Source organism: Malania oleifera, chromosome 6, assembly GCF_029873635.1.
Source record: "Malania oleifera isolate guangnan ecotype guangnan chromosome 6, ASM2987363v1, whole genome shotgun sequence".
NCBI lineage: Eukaryota > Viridiplantae > Streptophyta > Magnoliopsida > Santalales > Ximeniaceae > Malania > Malania oleifera.
The window spans coordinates 50,279,058-50,293,972 of NC_080422.1; the positions used below are offsets into that span (position 1 = coordinate 50,279,058).

Genomic DNA, 14,915 nt, shown 5'->3' on the forward strand with positions numbered 1-14,915 from the left:
TCGGGCTTGTGTCCCTTTGCTTTATAATAAAAAAAAAAAATGAAAACCCTAATACAACCTTCCTTCTTTGATTTTCTTTTTCTTTTTTCTTTTTTTATTCTTATGGTAATAATGAAAATGGAAATAATAATAATAATAATAATAATAATAATACTAAATAGTAAATAGTAATAAATAATTATAGTAAAAATAAAAATAATAAAGATAAAATAATTATAATGATAATAATAAATAAATAATAGTGATAATAATAAATTACTTATAATAATGTAGGAAAATAAATAATAATAATAATACTAATAAATAATAAACAAATAACAGTAATAATAATAATAATAATAATAATAAACAAATAATAGTAATAATAATAATAATAATAATAATAATAATAATAATAATAATAATAATAATAATAATAATAATAATAATAATAATAATATATCACAAACAATAAAATAAATAAAAAAAATAATTATAGTAAAGCAAAAAGAAAACAAAGATAGTAAAAGTACTAGTGATAATAATAAAAATGAAAAATAATAATAATAATGATAATAAAAATACAAGCAAAATAATAGTAAAGTACTAATAATATGGGAAAATAATAATAATATAATAATAATAATAATAATAATAATAATAGTAATAAAAATAATAAGAGAGGACCCCTTGTTCTATTTGGCTAGGGCAAAAATAGGGTGTCTACACTTTGTATCTCTGAACTTCTCTTTGAGCGTTCTTCTTGGTCTTGTAGACCCATTTCACACCTATAATTTTGCGGCCCTTTGGGAGATTTGCATACAAGTATCCACCAGCAATTACTGTCACATCTACCAATTAAATAGTCAAATGCAATATCAGAGATCAGCAGTTGAATATGTAGCTAGCTTGCCTCGTATGCTTCAGAAACCTAGCCAAAGTAGACGGTCTTGCCTCCCAAAAGCAAGTATAAGCGATCAAACAGCTCGAAAACCTCGCTTCTAGGTTGGTGAATTGAGGCTATCACACTCCTCCCACTTCTAGATAGCCCACGTAATGTCTGAGTCACAAAGAAAGCCAAAGCACTACACAAAATGCCAAAAAAAAAAAAACACACACACACACACACACAAATCTAAGCATCATCTGTTATGCAAAATATACAATTAAAAAAAGGAACAGAGATGATGAGATGATGACTTTGAATTAATCTTGCAGCTGTAGAAAGAACAATATACGGGACAAAAAATATGATCCAAATATACCTTAGCAGTTTATTCATCATATTTCGACACCCAGATCAGACAAAAACAAGAGCAGAACAAAAAGAAACATCTCTCTCTCTCTCTCTCTTCCCCTGTTTCAGAAATTATTTAAGAAAGAGGGAAGAGATAGAAGGGAGAAGATGGATCTGATGAGAGCCTAACCTATCAAGGCCACTGGTAGGCTCATCAAGGAAGAGGAGTTTAGGCCTCATAAGCATTTCGAGAGCGATGCTGACCGTCCTCTTCTCCCCTCCATTGATCCCCCGCAAGTGCCAGTTCTCGATCACCATATCCGTACAATGCCGAAGATCCATTTCAACGATTATGCTCTTAACCAGCGCGCGCTTCTCCTCCCACGGCATCTTATCCAGAAGGCGCAGACTCGCGGAATATGATATGGTCTCCCTCATCGTCAGTGTGCCGATCAAGTTGTCGTCTTGAGTCACGTATGCCTGAGTCCAGAAACAAAGCAAGCAGGGGCAAGAAAAAAGAAAGAGAGAGAGTTAACCGGCCTGATTTAATGTGAAAGAGAATAAAGAAATGAGCTGAAAGGAAGGCGGATGACTCACCGCAGTACCAAAGGAGAGTTTGGTTTTGCGACCATTGAGGAGGATGGAACCGGAAAGGAAGGCGTTGGAGGCGAGGCGGCTGGAGAGGGCGTTAGAGTGACTTAATGCGATAAGTCAGTGTAGGTCAGTGTGAACTATTTTTGAATCCCTTGTTGCCTAAGGAATTCCCAGAAAGCTTCATGCTTGTACTCTCCTCCTTGGTCTAATCGGAGTGACTTGATGCGATTGCCACTCTGTTTTTCCATAAGAGCTTTGAACTCTTTGAACTTGTCAAACACCTCTGACTTCCTTTTCAGGAAGTAGACCCAAGTCTTCCTGCTGTAGTCGTCGATGAAAGTGAGAAAGTATTGATTCTGTCCATTTGAAAATGGTCTCAATGGACCATACACATCTGTGTGTACTAGCTAAAGCGGCATGGTAGATCTCCAGTCGGCTTGCTTTCCAAAACTGTTTCTGTGCTGCTTCCACAGAACACAACTTTCACATATCATATTTGGGCGGTGGATGTTAGGTAAGCCTTTCACCATCTTCTTGCTTCCTAAGTGTTTCAAACTTTCAAAATTCAGATGTCCATACCTTAAATGCCATAGCCAATCTTTGTCTTTGATGATAGCGCTCAAACACCTTGGCATATTATGTTGAATAGCGAGCAGAAACATTCGATTCTTTGCCATTTCTACTCGAGTAACCATCTTTCCTCAAGCGTCTGTTATCACCATCTGCTTATCACTAAGGCCAATTCGGTAGCCTATCTCGACAAGCTGTCCGAGACTCAAGATGTTAGTTTTCATATCTGGCACGTAATAGACGTTGGAGATGTAAGCATGATCTTCAGAATTCTGTTTGATCAAAACATCTCCTCTCCCTTGGACTGGGATTTTAGAATTATTGCCAAAAGAGATCTCCCCCTGAACTTTGTCATCAAGTTCAAGGAATAGGTTCTTTCTGCCAGTAATATGGTTGCTGGCTCTAAAATCAAGGTACCAAACACTCTGGTCCTGGGGAGTTGAATTGTGTGCCATCAGCATCAACGACTCTCCATCTGTATGTTCATTTTCAGCAAGGTTAGCCTCCTTGCTGACCTTTTCTTGTTGTTGGCCCCAACACTCATTGCTATACTGTCCGTACTTATGACAGTTGTAGTACTGAACGTTTCTTTTGTCGTTTGGGTGGTTATTGTATCCCCCTCTTCTTCCTTGTCCTCTGCCTCGAGGGACATAGTTCTGTTGATTGCGTCATTCTCTAGTGGAACCTCTTCCGCCTCTGCCACCTCTTTTGGAGTCAAAATTTCCATAATTTCTTCCAAGAGATCCTCGGTCTCATCCTCTTCCTTGCTATGACGTCCCCCCTTTTTCGTATCTATCTGTAATGAGGGACAACTTCATTTGGAGGACTTGCTCTAGTACTTTATTATCACTCCTTCTATTGACTTTCTACTCATGGGCTTGCAGTGAGCCCACAAGTTCTTCTACAAACATGGTTTCCAAATCTTTTGTTTCTTCCATGGTCACAACTATATAATCAAATTTTGGATCCAAAGATCGCAAAATTTTCACACAAATTCTCTCATCATTGAGATTCTTTCCATTTCTTTTTAATTGATTTGATACTACCATAACTCGTGTATAATAGTTAGCAATAAATTCAGTAGATTTAATTTTTAAAGATTCAAAATCACCTCACAATGTTTGAGGATGAATCTTCTTTACTTTTTCTGCACCTTTGTGTGTTCGCTAGAGAGAGTCCCAAACTTCTTTGAATGTCTTGGTGGAGGCAATGATTTCAAACGTGGTCTCATCAAGGCCTTGGTAGATTATCGACTTCGCCTTTCAATCCTTCTTTCGATCGGCTCACAAGGACGTTCTTTGAGCATCGGACATAGCAGCTTCAGCGTCTTTTGATAGGCTTTATCTATACCCATCTTCAACGATGTCCATGACATCCTAAGCACCTAGAAGGGCTCTTATTTGAATAGACCGGTTGTCATAATTCTCTCAGGTCAACTTTGGAATGACTGTTTGGGCAGCACCGTTCACCATTAAATTTAATATATAAAAACCGAGAGATGGGGATTGATTTTTGCAAATATGATCCAACCAATGTGTTTAAAAGGTCGAAAAACCTTAGGAACTGGTTTTGGGTTGCAAAGAACCGGTCAAAAAATCACTGAACTGGCCAAAAAATTCTAGACTGGTTTGTTTTTTAAAAAAAATGGTTTGACTTAACAGCCAAAAGATGATGTTAGTTGTTACCATTTGAGCCATGTGGCGGCTTCTCGGCATGCCACGTGTTGGTGACTAGACGCATGTCGGAAGGCCAGTCGGATCGTGCTCGCGGGACTGGAGCCGGGTCTCGGATCGGGTGGCTAGATAGGATATCACCACCCGGGCGAGGAAGATGCGTTCGGAGTGCGTGAAGCCGGCGATCAGAATCCTTGTCGGCATGTGCGGCGCGTGGGAAGGACGCTGACTTCGTTGGAGGCGTATGTGAGTGTGTGTGGATTCTCCCGGAGTTCGTTTGAGATGTGGTTTTCACCGTTTGAATCGTCTCGACGCAAATTTCACAATGGTAAGCTCAATTTTGAATTTTGAGCAATTTCAAATCTGGGAAAAATTTGAATTTCTCCTCTGTTTGACTCTGTTTGGCGGATTCCAACATACCTGGATACTCTAATACCACTAAAGGATGGAGTGGACACTCAGTCACTGGTTGTGACTGAAACTTAGTGAGAATCAACTGTAAAAACAATGTAATTCAATTTGAAAATAAATACAGAGGACTTCAAAAAACAACTCTGTCTCTAGCTCACTGGTTATTCACTTTCTCAACACCACATACTACATTACACACACACACATCTATTTATAGAAAATTCTAAATCAAAATAATCAACGATTGTGGCTGGTTGGTGAGGTTGGTGGCCGAATCTTGCCCAATTTCAATAGAGGTGGGCTGCCGATTGATGAAGCTGCTACCGTCAAATTTTGCTGCCACCGTCCCACTGTTCAATTTTAATCTTCAACAAAAGGATCTCTCTTCTTGTCTGTATAGAGTCCTAATGCAATGGTGGAAGACATCATTAGAGGAATGTGCTCTGACTGGGATTCTCTTTCCATTTTCAAAGATATCCTTTCAATTATGAAGAATTTCAATTTATGAGTTATTACCCACATTTTAGGGAAGTTAATGAGTTTATATAATGCTAAATGGGCTCTAGTAGCATCAAAGAATTTGATTAGCTTTGCTTCATTTTCTCTTTAGATATAATGACAATTTCAGCCTAATCTATTGGTCAAGGCTTAATCTTGCGTACTATAATTGTTTAGGGTCTGTTTGGTATTATTGTCGTTTCCCGTTTTCTGTTTTTTCCACAGTGAAATAATAGATTATAAAAACATGTTTGTTTCTATTGTCAGTTTTTTGTTTCCGCTGCCGATTTTTAGCTATTTGCCAAAAAACTAAAAATCAGATTTTATGATTTTCAGTTGTTTTGGCAATCTATCAACACAAATTTTAATATCCATAAATAATTTTTTCGATTAAATTATTTATTTTATATGCATTTAAATTAAAATAAAATTTAAATGATCATATGATTTTAAATATAATTAAGATTCTTTTGAATTTCAAAGGTCAAACATCATATGTTTCTTTCTTGTAAGAGAACCCTCATAACTTTTTATTATTATTATTTTTTGTAACCAAGAATGGAATTGAACAAGAAAGGAATTTATCTTCATAATTTTACATATTCACCACGCAATTGTCATTCCATTCTGTCATCAATTCATTTAATTATAGTGTACCAAACATTAACTTGGCCTCACTTCATGAAGACCAAAATTGGCTCAGCAGTTAGCCTAGCATGTTCTTTTTGTTCATGCAACATTCTCATGTTCCCAAGTCCCAACCCAGGTTCGGGCTGTGACAAGTTCTCTACTTACCACAATACAATTCTAAATAATGAGCAGTACAACCATTATACAGTAATTAATGATGATATTTAAACTGGAGTAAAAACATTGATAGATTGATGTATGCATCATATATTGTTGCCTAGTTGGTCAGTGCATCAATTGTCGACTAGCGAGGAGCATTTGCTTACAAAACATTGAGATCAAACTAAAATCAACCCAGTTCGTGAAACTAACTGAATGACAGTGTACTTCTTTTGTCTATCACCTCTTGCTAGTCCCGGGTGCAGGATTGGCGACATATGCCCTGAGGGAAGGGGAGTGGGTGAGGGTGACACCATCGGGAGCCACCATGGTGTTTTGACTGCCGCTGCTGTGTTGCATTCTCCGCCGGGCGACATAGCCTCTGACCCAGGGGGTGACGTCCTCGTTCACCTTGATCATGATGAAGAAGATGATACGGTAGATGACGATCATGCTGAAGATGACACTGAGATCCACCCATTTGGACCGGTTGACGTCAATTTGGAAGACGTTCTGCAGGATGTACTCCCCCGGAATCTTGGGAAGGTCCGGCGTTTGGTTGTCGAACATCAAGCCCCTCAGATCGTTTTGGTATTGTCCCTGCACCACCCAATATGTTATGCATTTCCAAACGCACTCAACTCTTTATGGTCATTCAGCTATACCTCATTACGTCGATCTCTCTTAATTCGGAAATGACATGCACTGAAATCTTATGTTAGGAAATAGAATGTACATTTTTTACGAGAATTCTAATTGTCAAATAAAAAGTTGGAAATATTATATAAGTTGGCTCGAATATTGGGTTCTCTATCTCCTCAAGATATATATATATATATATATATATATTGTAACCTACAGGCTCCACCATCACATCACTTTGAACACAATGTTGCGGCACTAAAGTCGAGGGGGTGAAAATTGTCCCCCCATTAACGCACTCTTGGTAATTCACCAACGTAATGCTTTAAGGGGAAATCGAATCTGTAACCTTAAGATCACCAAAGTTATAAGTTGCTCTTATCACTTGAACTATCCCAAATGGGTCAAGGAGAATTTTGGAATAGGATAACCTCTCCCATGACTGAAATGGGAATCGGGATACCCTTAATCAGTATTTTATTTTTAAAATTTATTTTTATAGTCAGGTCACTATTTTAATGCATGTACGTACTAATCGTCTCCAAAGAGACTTTAAACCGGCTAAAGTATATTAGTTTTATGCTATAGGTCTCCACATGTAATAGGAGATTAACGATGTGAGTTAAAAAAATATATCCAAATTACACTAATTAAGATAAAAATAAATAACCTGCAGAGCCCAAAAGTGAAAACTGATGTAAGACATTGGGTAACGCCACACAGGCTTTGGGATGTCGTTAGGGAGCCTGAAGTATCCTGAAACCAGCATGAATATTCCCTGCCACAAACACAACACAATGTGAGACAATCTAAATCATCTGATAACCAAATCAAGTCAAGTCAAAATTAGATCCTTAATAGATTGATTTAGGATTGGATTTTAATAGATCAACAAGATTGGATTGTTAGAAATTTTGGCGCACCCAATCCTAGCCAACCCACCACCCCTTATTCATCACAGATCATGTAAAGTAAGTAGCTATCTAATCATGTTACATTTTAGATCATCAATCAAATCATTATGTTTTGGTTCTTTTGAATTAATAATTATTTGCATGAGTCTCAAAAAAAACAACAGCAATCACGGTTTTTCTGTACTCTTCCTTTTATTTTATCTTGTAACCAAGATATTCTTTCGTAAAAAATGAAAGTATATTAATAAATAAATGGAGATGCCGCCCTCTTTTAATATATATATATATATATATATATATATATATATATATATAACCATGATATTCTTCTGTAAAAAATGAAGGTATATTAATAAATAAATGGAGGTGCCGCCCTCTTTTAATAAATATATATATATATATTTATATATATATATATATATATATATATTTGCTTAAGTCGATCTTTTCCAAAATTATCTAGAATCCAAGATATCATTTTGACTATTAAAAGTATGATGAGGTTAGATAGCTTAACCTAGTAATTTTTCACATAATTGGTTGAGCCTTGACATGCAATAGGACCCATACCAACCATTGAATATCACATCACCCAACATGGCATACACCCACAAATGAATAGGAAGCACTTGTATTAAACTATCCTAACAACGTAACAATTTAGACAACCAATGGTCAAGGGTTTGCAGTCTTTATTTTTCTGCATATTGGTAACTTAGTATAACACAATTCTTCTTTGCTTGCCTAGATTTTATTTTATGGAATATAATCTTTAATAATATAGGTAACTAAACTTAATATTAATAAATATCTTTAAATACATAGTTTGCCCCCAAGGGCACCTTGGGCATCCACAGGTCACAAAGTGGATGATTGACTTATTCCATACTAAAAATAATCACAAAAAAGTCTTTGACAATATAAATTCTTATTTCTCAATGATATCATGATCAAAACAATTGACTTAATCCCTTACAATCATTTCATAAAAGTTCATTGATGATATTTTCTTTTATATGCCCGTTTACTTAAATTTCAAGAATTTATTATGGTATCTGAGACCCTTTGGACACTCAACTAATCCACCAAAATAATGAGTCTGTCCCTCCACCCTTCTCCACTTAAATATCAGGATATTATTTCAAATGGCGAGTCGTAGCCCTCAAGACTTGAATCCTGGTTATTTAACTAAGAGAGTTTTGAATTTATCATCTAAACCACCCTTGGGGGGCATGAATTTGGCAAATCTCTTGTAGGAAACTACTCCCCATATATATGGGCTTTGATCAAATCAAGCAATGGGCATGTGAACTAACAATATTATTAATAATTAACATTGTGAGTCATAATATTAAATTTAAATTTAAATTTATTTATTTATTTATTTAATTGTACAAACAAGTTTTGATTAATGGTTAGAATTTTTTTGATTTTTTAATTAAATTCATAGCATATCATTTTATTTCATATCATATCATACATAAAATTACATCTTTTGTTGGATAAAAAATTATTATTTTTTAAAAGGAAGATAAAATTTTTCCAAAACGGATTAAATTGAACAAAAACTATATAATGTTATATTTAGAAATTCTATTTTGACCAAGTTTAGGTTTGAATCTAAAATATTCATTTAATTAAAAAATAAAATAAATGTAATGGTATAAAAAATGCAAAATAAAGATATATCCAAAAATAAAATAGATGAATCCTTTGAAATCTTCTAAAAGTACAATGAAGTGTCTAGTATAATTTAGATAAACATTAATCTAATGTACTAAAGAATAAATTTTTGACATAAAAATAATTGACCTAGAAATATAGTCTCTAAATAATAAAACTTAAATTTACTTGAAATTAGAAAAATCTGTCGAGTGAACAAAAAAGGAGCAACTATAAAGATTTTAACTAGCAAGTCATCACAATTTAGCAATTGTAATAAAATCATAAGATGTTTAAAGGGAAGAAATCATATACAGAAATTTTTTTACAGAAAAAATAAAAATGTATTTATTAGATTATATATAATGTGGTATAGATGTTAAACTATTTGGCATGATTTTTTATTACAATATTCTTCTCAAATCATATATTACATTTTTAAGATTTAATCCATCTATATATCTATGCGATGTAGTATTTCATGTTTATGGTTGTATTTCATAATTCTAAACAACATAGCTCTGAATATTCATACTATAGTATTATGCTAAAACTTAATTCAAATTTTCTCTAAAGTCTGTTAAAAATTATACAAATATATTATGTCGAATTATTCACATGTTATCATGTCCAATAAACATGTGAAATATTTTCTATATATATATATATATATAATGTGAGTGCAAAGCATAAAACTAATTATACCCCAATAATAATAATAATAGATGGATGATACAAAAAAGAAAGAAAAAGAACCTGGATTCCAGCGCCAATGATGATGCCCATGAGGAAGTTGGGAACGATACTGGCAATGGCCATCATCAGGCTTTCAACCACAGTCACACTTGCATAGAGGCACAGCACGAAGAACACATAATGCTGAAAGCCCGGGTGGAGGTTGACCATGAAATAGCATATGGTTCCAGAGATGAAGGTGATCAATATCAGGAATGGCAATGCAGATACTGTGTTGCTTATCACAAATGCTGTTACCCCGTAGTGTCCATTCAGCCTCTCTCTTTGGAAAACCTGCAGGTAAATTAACTAATTCATTACTCAATGCAAGCAATTTGCATGGTCACACAGACACACATGTATCTTCCAAGTGAAAACCCCAACATACATCCAGTCCTCCACGCGAATCTCCCTAGGGCTATACCTCTACTCTGGACTACCCTATTGAAAATGAAACACAACTCAACATAACCTTTTAAACAGGTGTGCCCAACTGAACAGTACGCGCTGCTGGCTAGTTCTAGCGCTCGGAGTATATCTATAAATACAAAAATAACAAGAGAAACAGGAATTTACAAACCTTCATATCTTCCACAAACGAAGGAAACCCACCAATCGACATGAAAGTAACAAAACCAAAAACAAATGATGCACAAGAGCCCCTTGCCTGTTCATAGCAATAATCAATGACTCATCAGCTATCTTTCATCAGAAAAAATAATAAAAAATAAAAAAATACGGGAGGAGAAACAGAGAAAATACACGCTCGATAGTCTATCGACAGAGTGCAAGGGAAAGTTGGAAGGCAATTTCAGTACCAGAATGGAATTGTAGCCAGTGCCCACGTTCAAATATATAGTTCCAATGCATACTGTTACCACAATGTAGATTAGAAGCCTTAGCCAGTAATACCCAAAGTCCCTTGACATGTTGATGAAGGATCGTTTGGTCAAGGTAAATGCCTGCATCAAGAAACTGGCCTGACTCCCTCCTGAATCCAGCACCGTTCCTTTCTGCAACACGTTATAAGAAATAAATATAGCAGTCTCTCATTCTCAATTTTTTGATCAACAGAAATGGTATGTTGAATATTAATTTCAGCAACAGATGATGTATATATATTGTGTATTTTGAACAAGTTTTGAAGGCAGTAGCCACCATTTATATAGAACAATACTCACAACTTTAGACATGTCCGCAACTTTTTCTTTGGCTGCATAGCGATACTGAGAAGTGCGATAGAATTCGATAAGAGTTCGGATAGCTTCAGCTGTGGTGATCTTGTCCAGTGGATCATCACTTGCGTCAAACTGATCCATGAGAAACCAATTTCACATGAACAAATAATTAGCGGCACTATAATAAGAAAATATAGTTTCCGTGTTGACATCTTATGACAAACAAATAGTTTCTACAAAAAATATATATTTTTAAAGGGATTTTTTACTTTTTGAGGGCAAAGGCTTAGAAAAATATTCCCCACCCATAATTTTGAATACTCGGAAATTTTTTAGTGACAATTTAAATTTTGTTGCCAAAAATGTATACAAACAAATTGATAAAGCTGTTAGGGACTCACATGCAGCTCTTGTGACGTGGATTCCTGGCCAAATTTATATATCTAAAGGGTATCATGAGTATTGACAGAAATAGTTTAGTTAAAGGATGCTGATTTTCGGATTTTACAGAATCTGGAAGTGCAAATTGTGAATAAAAGAATTAAAACTATGCAGAGTGTAAGATGGCTAAAACCGAGATAAGAGAAGTTGAAACTAAATTTGGATGGGAGCAACCTGACGAACCCAGGGCCAGCGGGTGGTGGTGGCATCCTTAGAGACCATACAAGTTCTTTTGTATTTGATTTTTTAAAATATTTTGGTTCTTATTCAAATAATGAAACTGAATTGAGAGTTGTGTTTGAGGAAATAAAGATTTGCAAACAGTTGGGTCATACCTATATCAATATTAAATGTGATTCAAATATTGTAATTAATTGGATTAGAGTCAGGAAGTGCTCATTGTGGTATTTGTGAGATTTTTAGGAGCAACTTATTGGTTTATTGGAGGGAGTGAATTTTTCGATAAATCATTCGTATAGAGAAGGGAACAAAGTAGCAGATGCCTTGGTTCGACAAGGTGTTATGGGGAGGAATAGTTTGTTTACAAATAGTAGTCAACTCCCTAGAGTTAGCAATGGTTTGTATAAATTAGAGAAGATGAGTATGGCTTATATGATTTATGTTTAGCTGATTTCCTTTTGGTTTTTGCTTATATTTTTTACTATTTATCTTTTGTTTTATTTTGTTGTGTGAGGTTTGTTTTGTAGGTCCTGATTTGTTTCGTTTTATTTGGACTTGTAACCCGATTTTAGTTGGATGTTGGTGTTGTTCTTTGGGAGATTTTTAACGTTTATCTTTTGTTATCTCTCATTGATTGTCTTGTAACCACGGTATTCTTCCGTCAAAAGTGAGGGGTTATCAATAAATAAATGGAGGTACCGCCATTAAAAAAAAAAAAAAAGTACTGACCATAACCTTTATTGTAAATTGAACCTTTCCATTGATCCATAAATAAAAGGGCCACTGCCAAGTCAATATGCGAGTATAAAAAAAAAAAAACAGCCGTTTCATAAGACATTTTCCTCATTTATTTTTTTTCAATTTTTGCTCTCTCCCTCTCCCTCTCCCTCTCCCTCTCCCTCTCGTTTTAGTACCTTCAATCTAATATCCCCTGCCCTAAAATAACAAAGCTAATTGCCCATAAAATAGTAATAAGAAATTATACACAAGGAGTAGAGTAGGATGAGAAAAGAAATTTAAATTAAGACAGAAAAGACGCATGATACCCGCAATTTCATGGATCCCTTGAGAGTTGCCTTGACTTTGTCAAAGTCGGAGTTGATGCACCTGAGAAAATGGTCAGATGGATTTCTCAGAGCAGGGCAGGGGAAGCCAGCTTGTGCAAAGAACTGCACACAAGTATCCACCAGCAATTACTGTCACATCTACCAATTAAATCGTCAAAAGCAATATCAGAGATCAGCAGTTGAATATGTAGCTAGCTTGCCTCGTATGCTTCGGAAACCTGGCCAAAATAGACGGTCTTGCCTCCCGAAAGCAGGTATAAGCGATCAAACAGCTCGAAAACCTCGCTGCTAGGTTGGTGAATTGAGGCTATCACAGTCCTCCCACTTCTAGATAGCCCACGTAATGTCTGAGTCACAAAGAAAGCCGAAGCACTACACAAAATGCCAAAACAAAAAACAAAAAAACACACAAATATAAGCATCATCCGTTATGCAAAATATACAATTAAAAAAAGGAACAGAGATGATGAGACGATGACTTTGAGTTAATCTTGCAGCTGTAGAAAGAACAATATACGGACAGAAAATATGATCCAAATATACATTGGCAGTTTATTCATCATATTTCGGCACCCAGATCAGACAAAAACAAGAGCAGAACAGAAAGAAACATCTCACTCTCTCTCTCTCTCTTCCCCTGTTTCACAAATTATTTAAGAAAGGGGGAAGAGACAGAAGGGAGAAGATAGATCTGATGAGAGCCTAACCTATCAAGGCCACTGGTAGGCTCATCAAGGAAGAGGAGTCTGGGCCTCATGAGGATTTCGAGAGCGATGCTGACCCTCCTCTTCTCCCCTCCACTGATCCCCCGCAAGTGCCAGTTCCCGATCATCGTATCCGCACAATCCTGAAGACCCATTTCAACGATTGTGCTCTCAACCAGCGCGCGCTTCTCCTCCCACGGCATCTTATCCGGAAGGCGCAGCCTCGCGGAATACGATATGGTCTCCCTCACCGTCAGTGTGCCGATCAAGTTGTCGTCTTGAGTCACGTATGCCTGAGTCCAGAAACAGAGCAAGCAGGGGCAAGAAAAAAAAAAGAGAGTTAACCGGCCTGATTTAATGTGAAAGAGAATAAAGAAACAAGCTGAAAGGAAGGCGGATGACGCACCGCAGTACCAAAGGAGAGTTTGGTTTTGCGACCATTGAGGAGGATGGAACCGGAAAGGAAGGCGTTGGAGGCGAGGCGGCTGGAGAGGGCGTCAAGGAGGGTGGATTTGCCGGAGCCAGAGGGGCCCATGAGGGCAGTGAGGCTGCCGGGCTCGGCGTAGCCGGTGAGGCCTTCCAGCACCTTCTGGGTGTGCCCATTCGTCAGAGTGACCATCACCGTGAGGTCCTGCCATGTGAGCCTCGCCGACACGTCCCCAAACAACTCTGTGTTGGTCTTCTCCTTCCACAGGGTCTCGCTCAGAGGGCTCAAACCCGCAACCACAAGCTCGTTCCCTTGTGGTTTGCTTGCCTCTATCTCCGTCATAACGTTATTTGCGGAGTTCCTCATCTATCTCTCCCTCTATCTACTTCTCTCTCTCTCGCACAGACACAACTTGAACTAATTAATCAGGGTACCCAAAACAGAACAAACAGGATGTGTGGATCAACTACGAGGAAGAGAGCACGAAAAGAACAAATCGAGAGTAGAAGAATATTGTTTATATATTATACCGGGACACAGTCTGTGTGTGTGTGTGTGTGTGTGTGTGTGTGTGAGTGAGTGAGAGAGAGAGAGAGAGAGCGAGAGGGTTGAAGCAGCTGATGGGGAGGAGAGAAAAATGTGAGAAACTAAAACTTGTGAAATGGGTATTGTATGAGAGGATGCGTGTGAGACCACAGGGCTCGTGATTTTGACTGTGACATGGGAAATAGAAGGAGACTCGTCCCATGCAAAACGAACCCCAGCTACGCTACCACCACTATTTTTTCCCTTCCCTTCATCGTCTTCAAAGCTTAACGACCATCCACCCCTCCACTCTCCATAACTAGAGATCGATGAGTGAAAAGGCCTTTGTCACAGAAGTACATGATTTTCGTGTTAATTTTCTTTTCTACTACAAGTAACTGTAGGTAGTAGGTACCAATTATTATTGAATAAACCATAAGAATGTGGATGTAATATTCCCGTTCTTCGTTTTTCTTTTTAAATATTGATTCGAGTAACGAAAATTCAATAGAAGATATTATTTTCTCTTTCCACTTTTCATTAATGTGCTCTGGTAGCTGTTGGTAGGGGCATTAATTTCCGAACCGACCCCATTAAACGTCGCCTTCCCCTCATTTACGAGTTCTCTAACGTGCATAGTATCGAAATATTGCGGAAACTAAGCAGCCTAACCAGTTCAATTTCCTAGT

At 36.7% G+C, this 14,915-nt stretch overlaps 2 protein-coding genes across 2 annotated transcripts; both read right to left on the bottom strand.

Annotated features, from left to right (window-relative positions):
* Nucleotides 1-910: 910 nt before the first annotated feature.
* Nucleotides 911-2,487, bottom strand: LOC131158592 (ABC transporter G family member 11-like). The gene is made up of 4 exons (XM_058113459.1): nt 2,390-2,487; nt 1,814-1,913; nt 1,407-1,696; nt 911-1,064 (listed from the first exon to the last, which is right to left on the bottom strand). The coding sequence occupies exons 1-4, from the start codon at nt 2,485-2,487 to the stop codon at nt 911-913; spliced, it is 642 nt and encodes a 213-aa protein (XP_057969442.1).
* A 3,335-nt stretch (nt 2,488-5,822) lies between these two features.
* Nucleotides 5,823-14,584, bottom strand: LOC131158212 (ABC transporter G family member 11-like). Its single transcript, XM_058112916.1, has 10 exons — nt 13,681-14,584; nt 13,278-13,567; nt 12,771-12,942; nt 12,550-12,672; nt 10,886-11,014; nt 10,523-10,717; nt 10,285-10,371; nt 9,726-9,998; nt 7,064-7,171; nt 5,823-6,351 (listed from the first exon to the last, which is right to left on the bottom strand). Exons 1-10 carry the CDS (start codon nt 14,065-14,067, stop codon nt 5,992-5,994), a joined length of 2,124 nt encoding a protein of 707 aa, XP_057968899.1. The 5' UTR covers nt 14,068-14,584; the 3' UTR covers nt 5,823-5,991.
* Between the last annotated feature and the right edge of the window lie 331 nt (nt 14,585-14,915).

Excerpts from the sequence above, each read along its gene's own strand:
- LOC131158592 (XM_058113459.1), bottom strand. The coding sequence starts at position 2,487 with ATGGCAAAGAATCGAATGTTTCTGCTCGCTATTCAACATAATATGCCA. Across the intron at positions 1,914-2,389 it reads GATTGGCTATGGCATTTAAG|TCACTCTAACGCCCTCTCCA; the intron begins GTATGGACATCT and ends TATCGCATTAAG. Across the intron at positions 1,065-1,406 it reads CCTACCAGTGGCCTTGATAG|TGCTTTGGCTTTCTTTGTGA; the intron begins GTTAGGCTCTCA and ends CATTTTGTGTAG.
- LOC131158212 (XM_058112916.1), bottom strand. The coding sequence starts at position 14,067 with ATGAGGAACTCCGCAAATAACGTTATGACGGAGATAGAGGCAAGCAAA. Across the intron at positions 13,568-13,680 it reads AACTCTCCTTTGGTACTGCG|GCATACGTGACTCAAGACGA; the intron begins GTGCGTCATCCG and ends TTCTGGACTCAG. Across the intron at positions 10,372-10,522 it reads CTGGCTACAATTCCATTCTG|GCAAGGGGCTCTTGTGCATC; the intron begins GTACTGAAATTG and ends TGCTATGAACAG.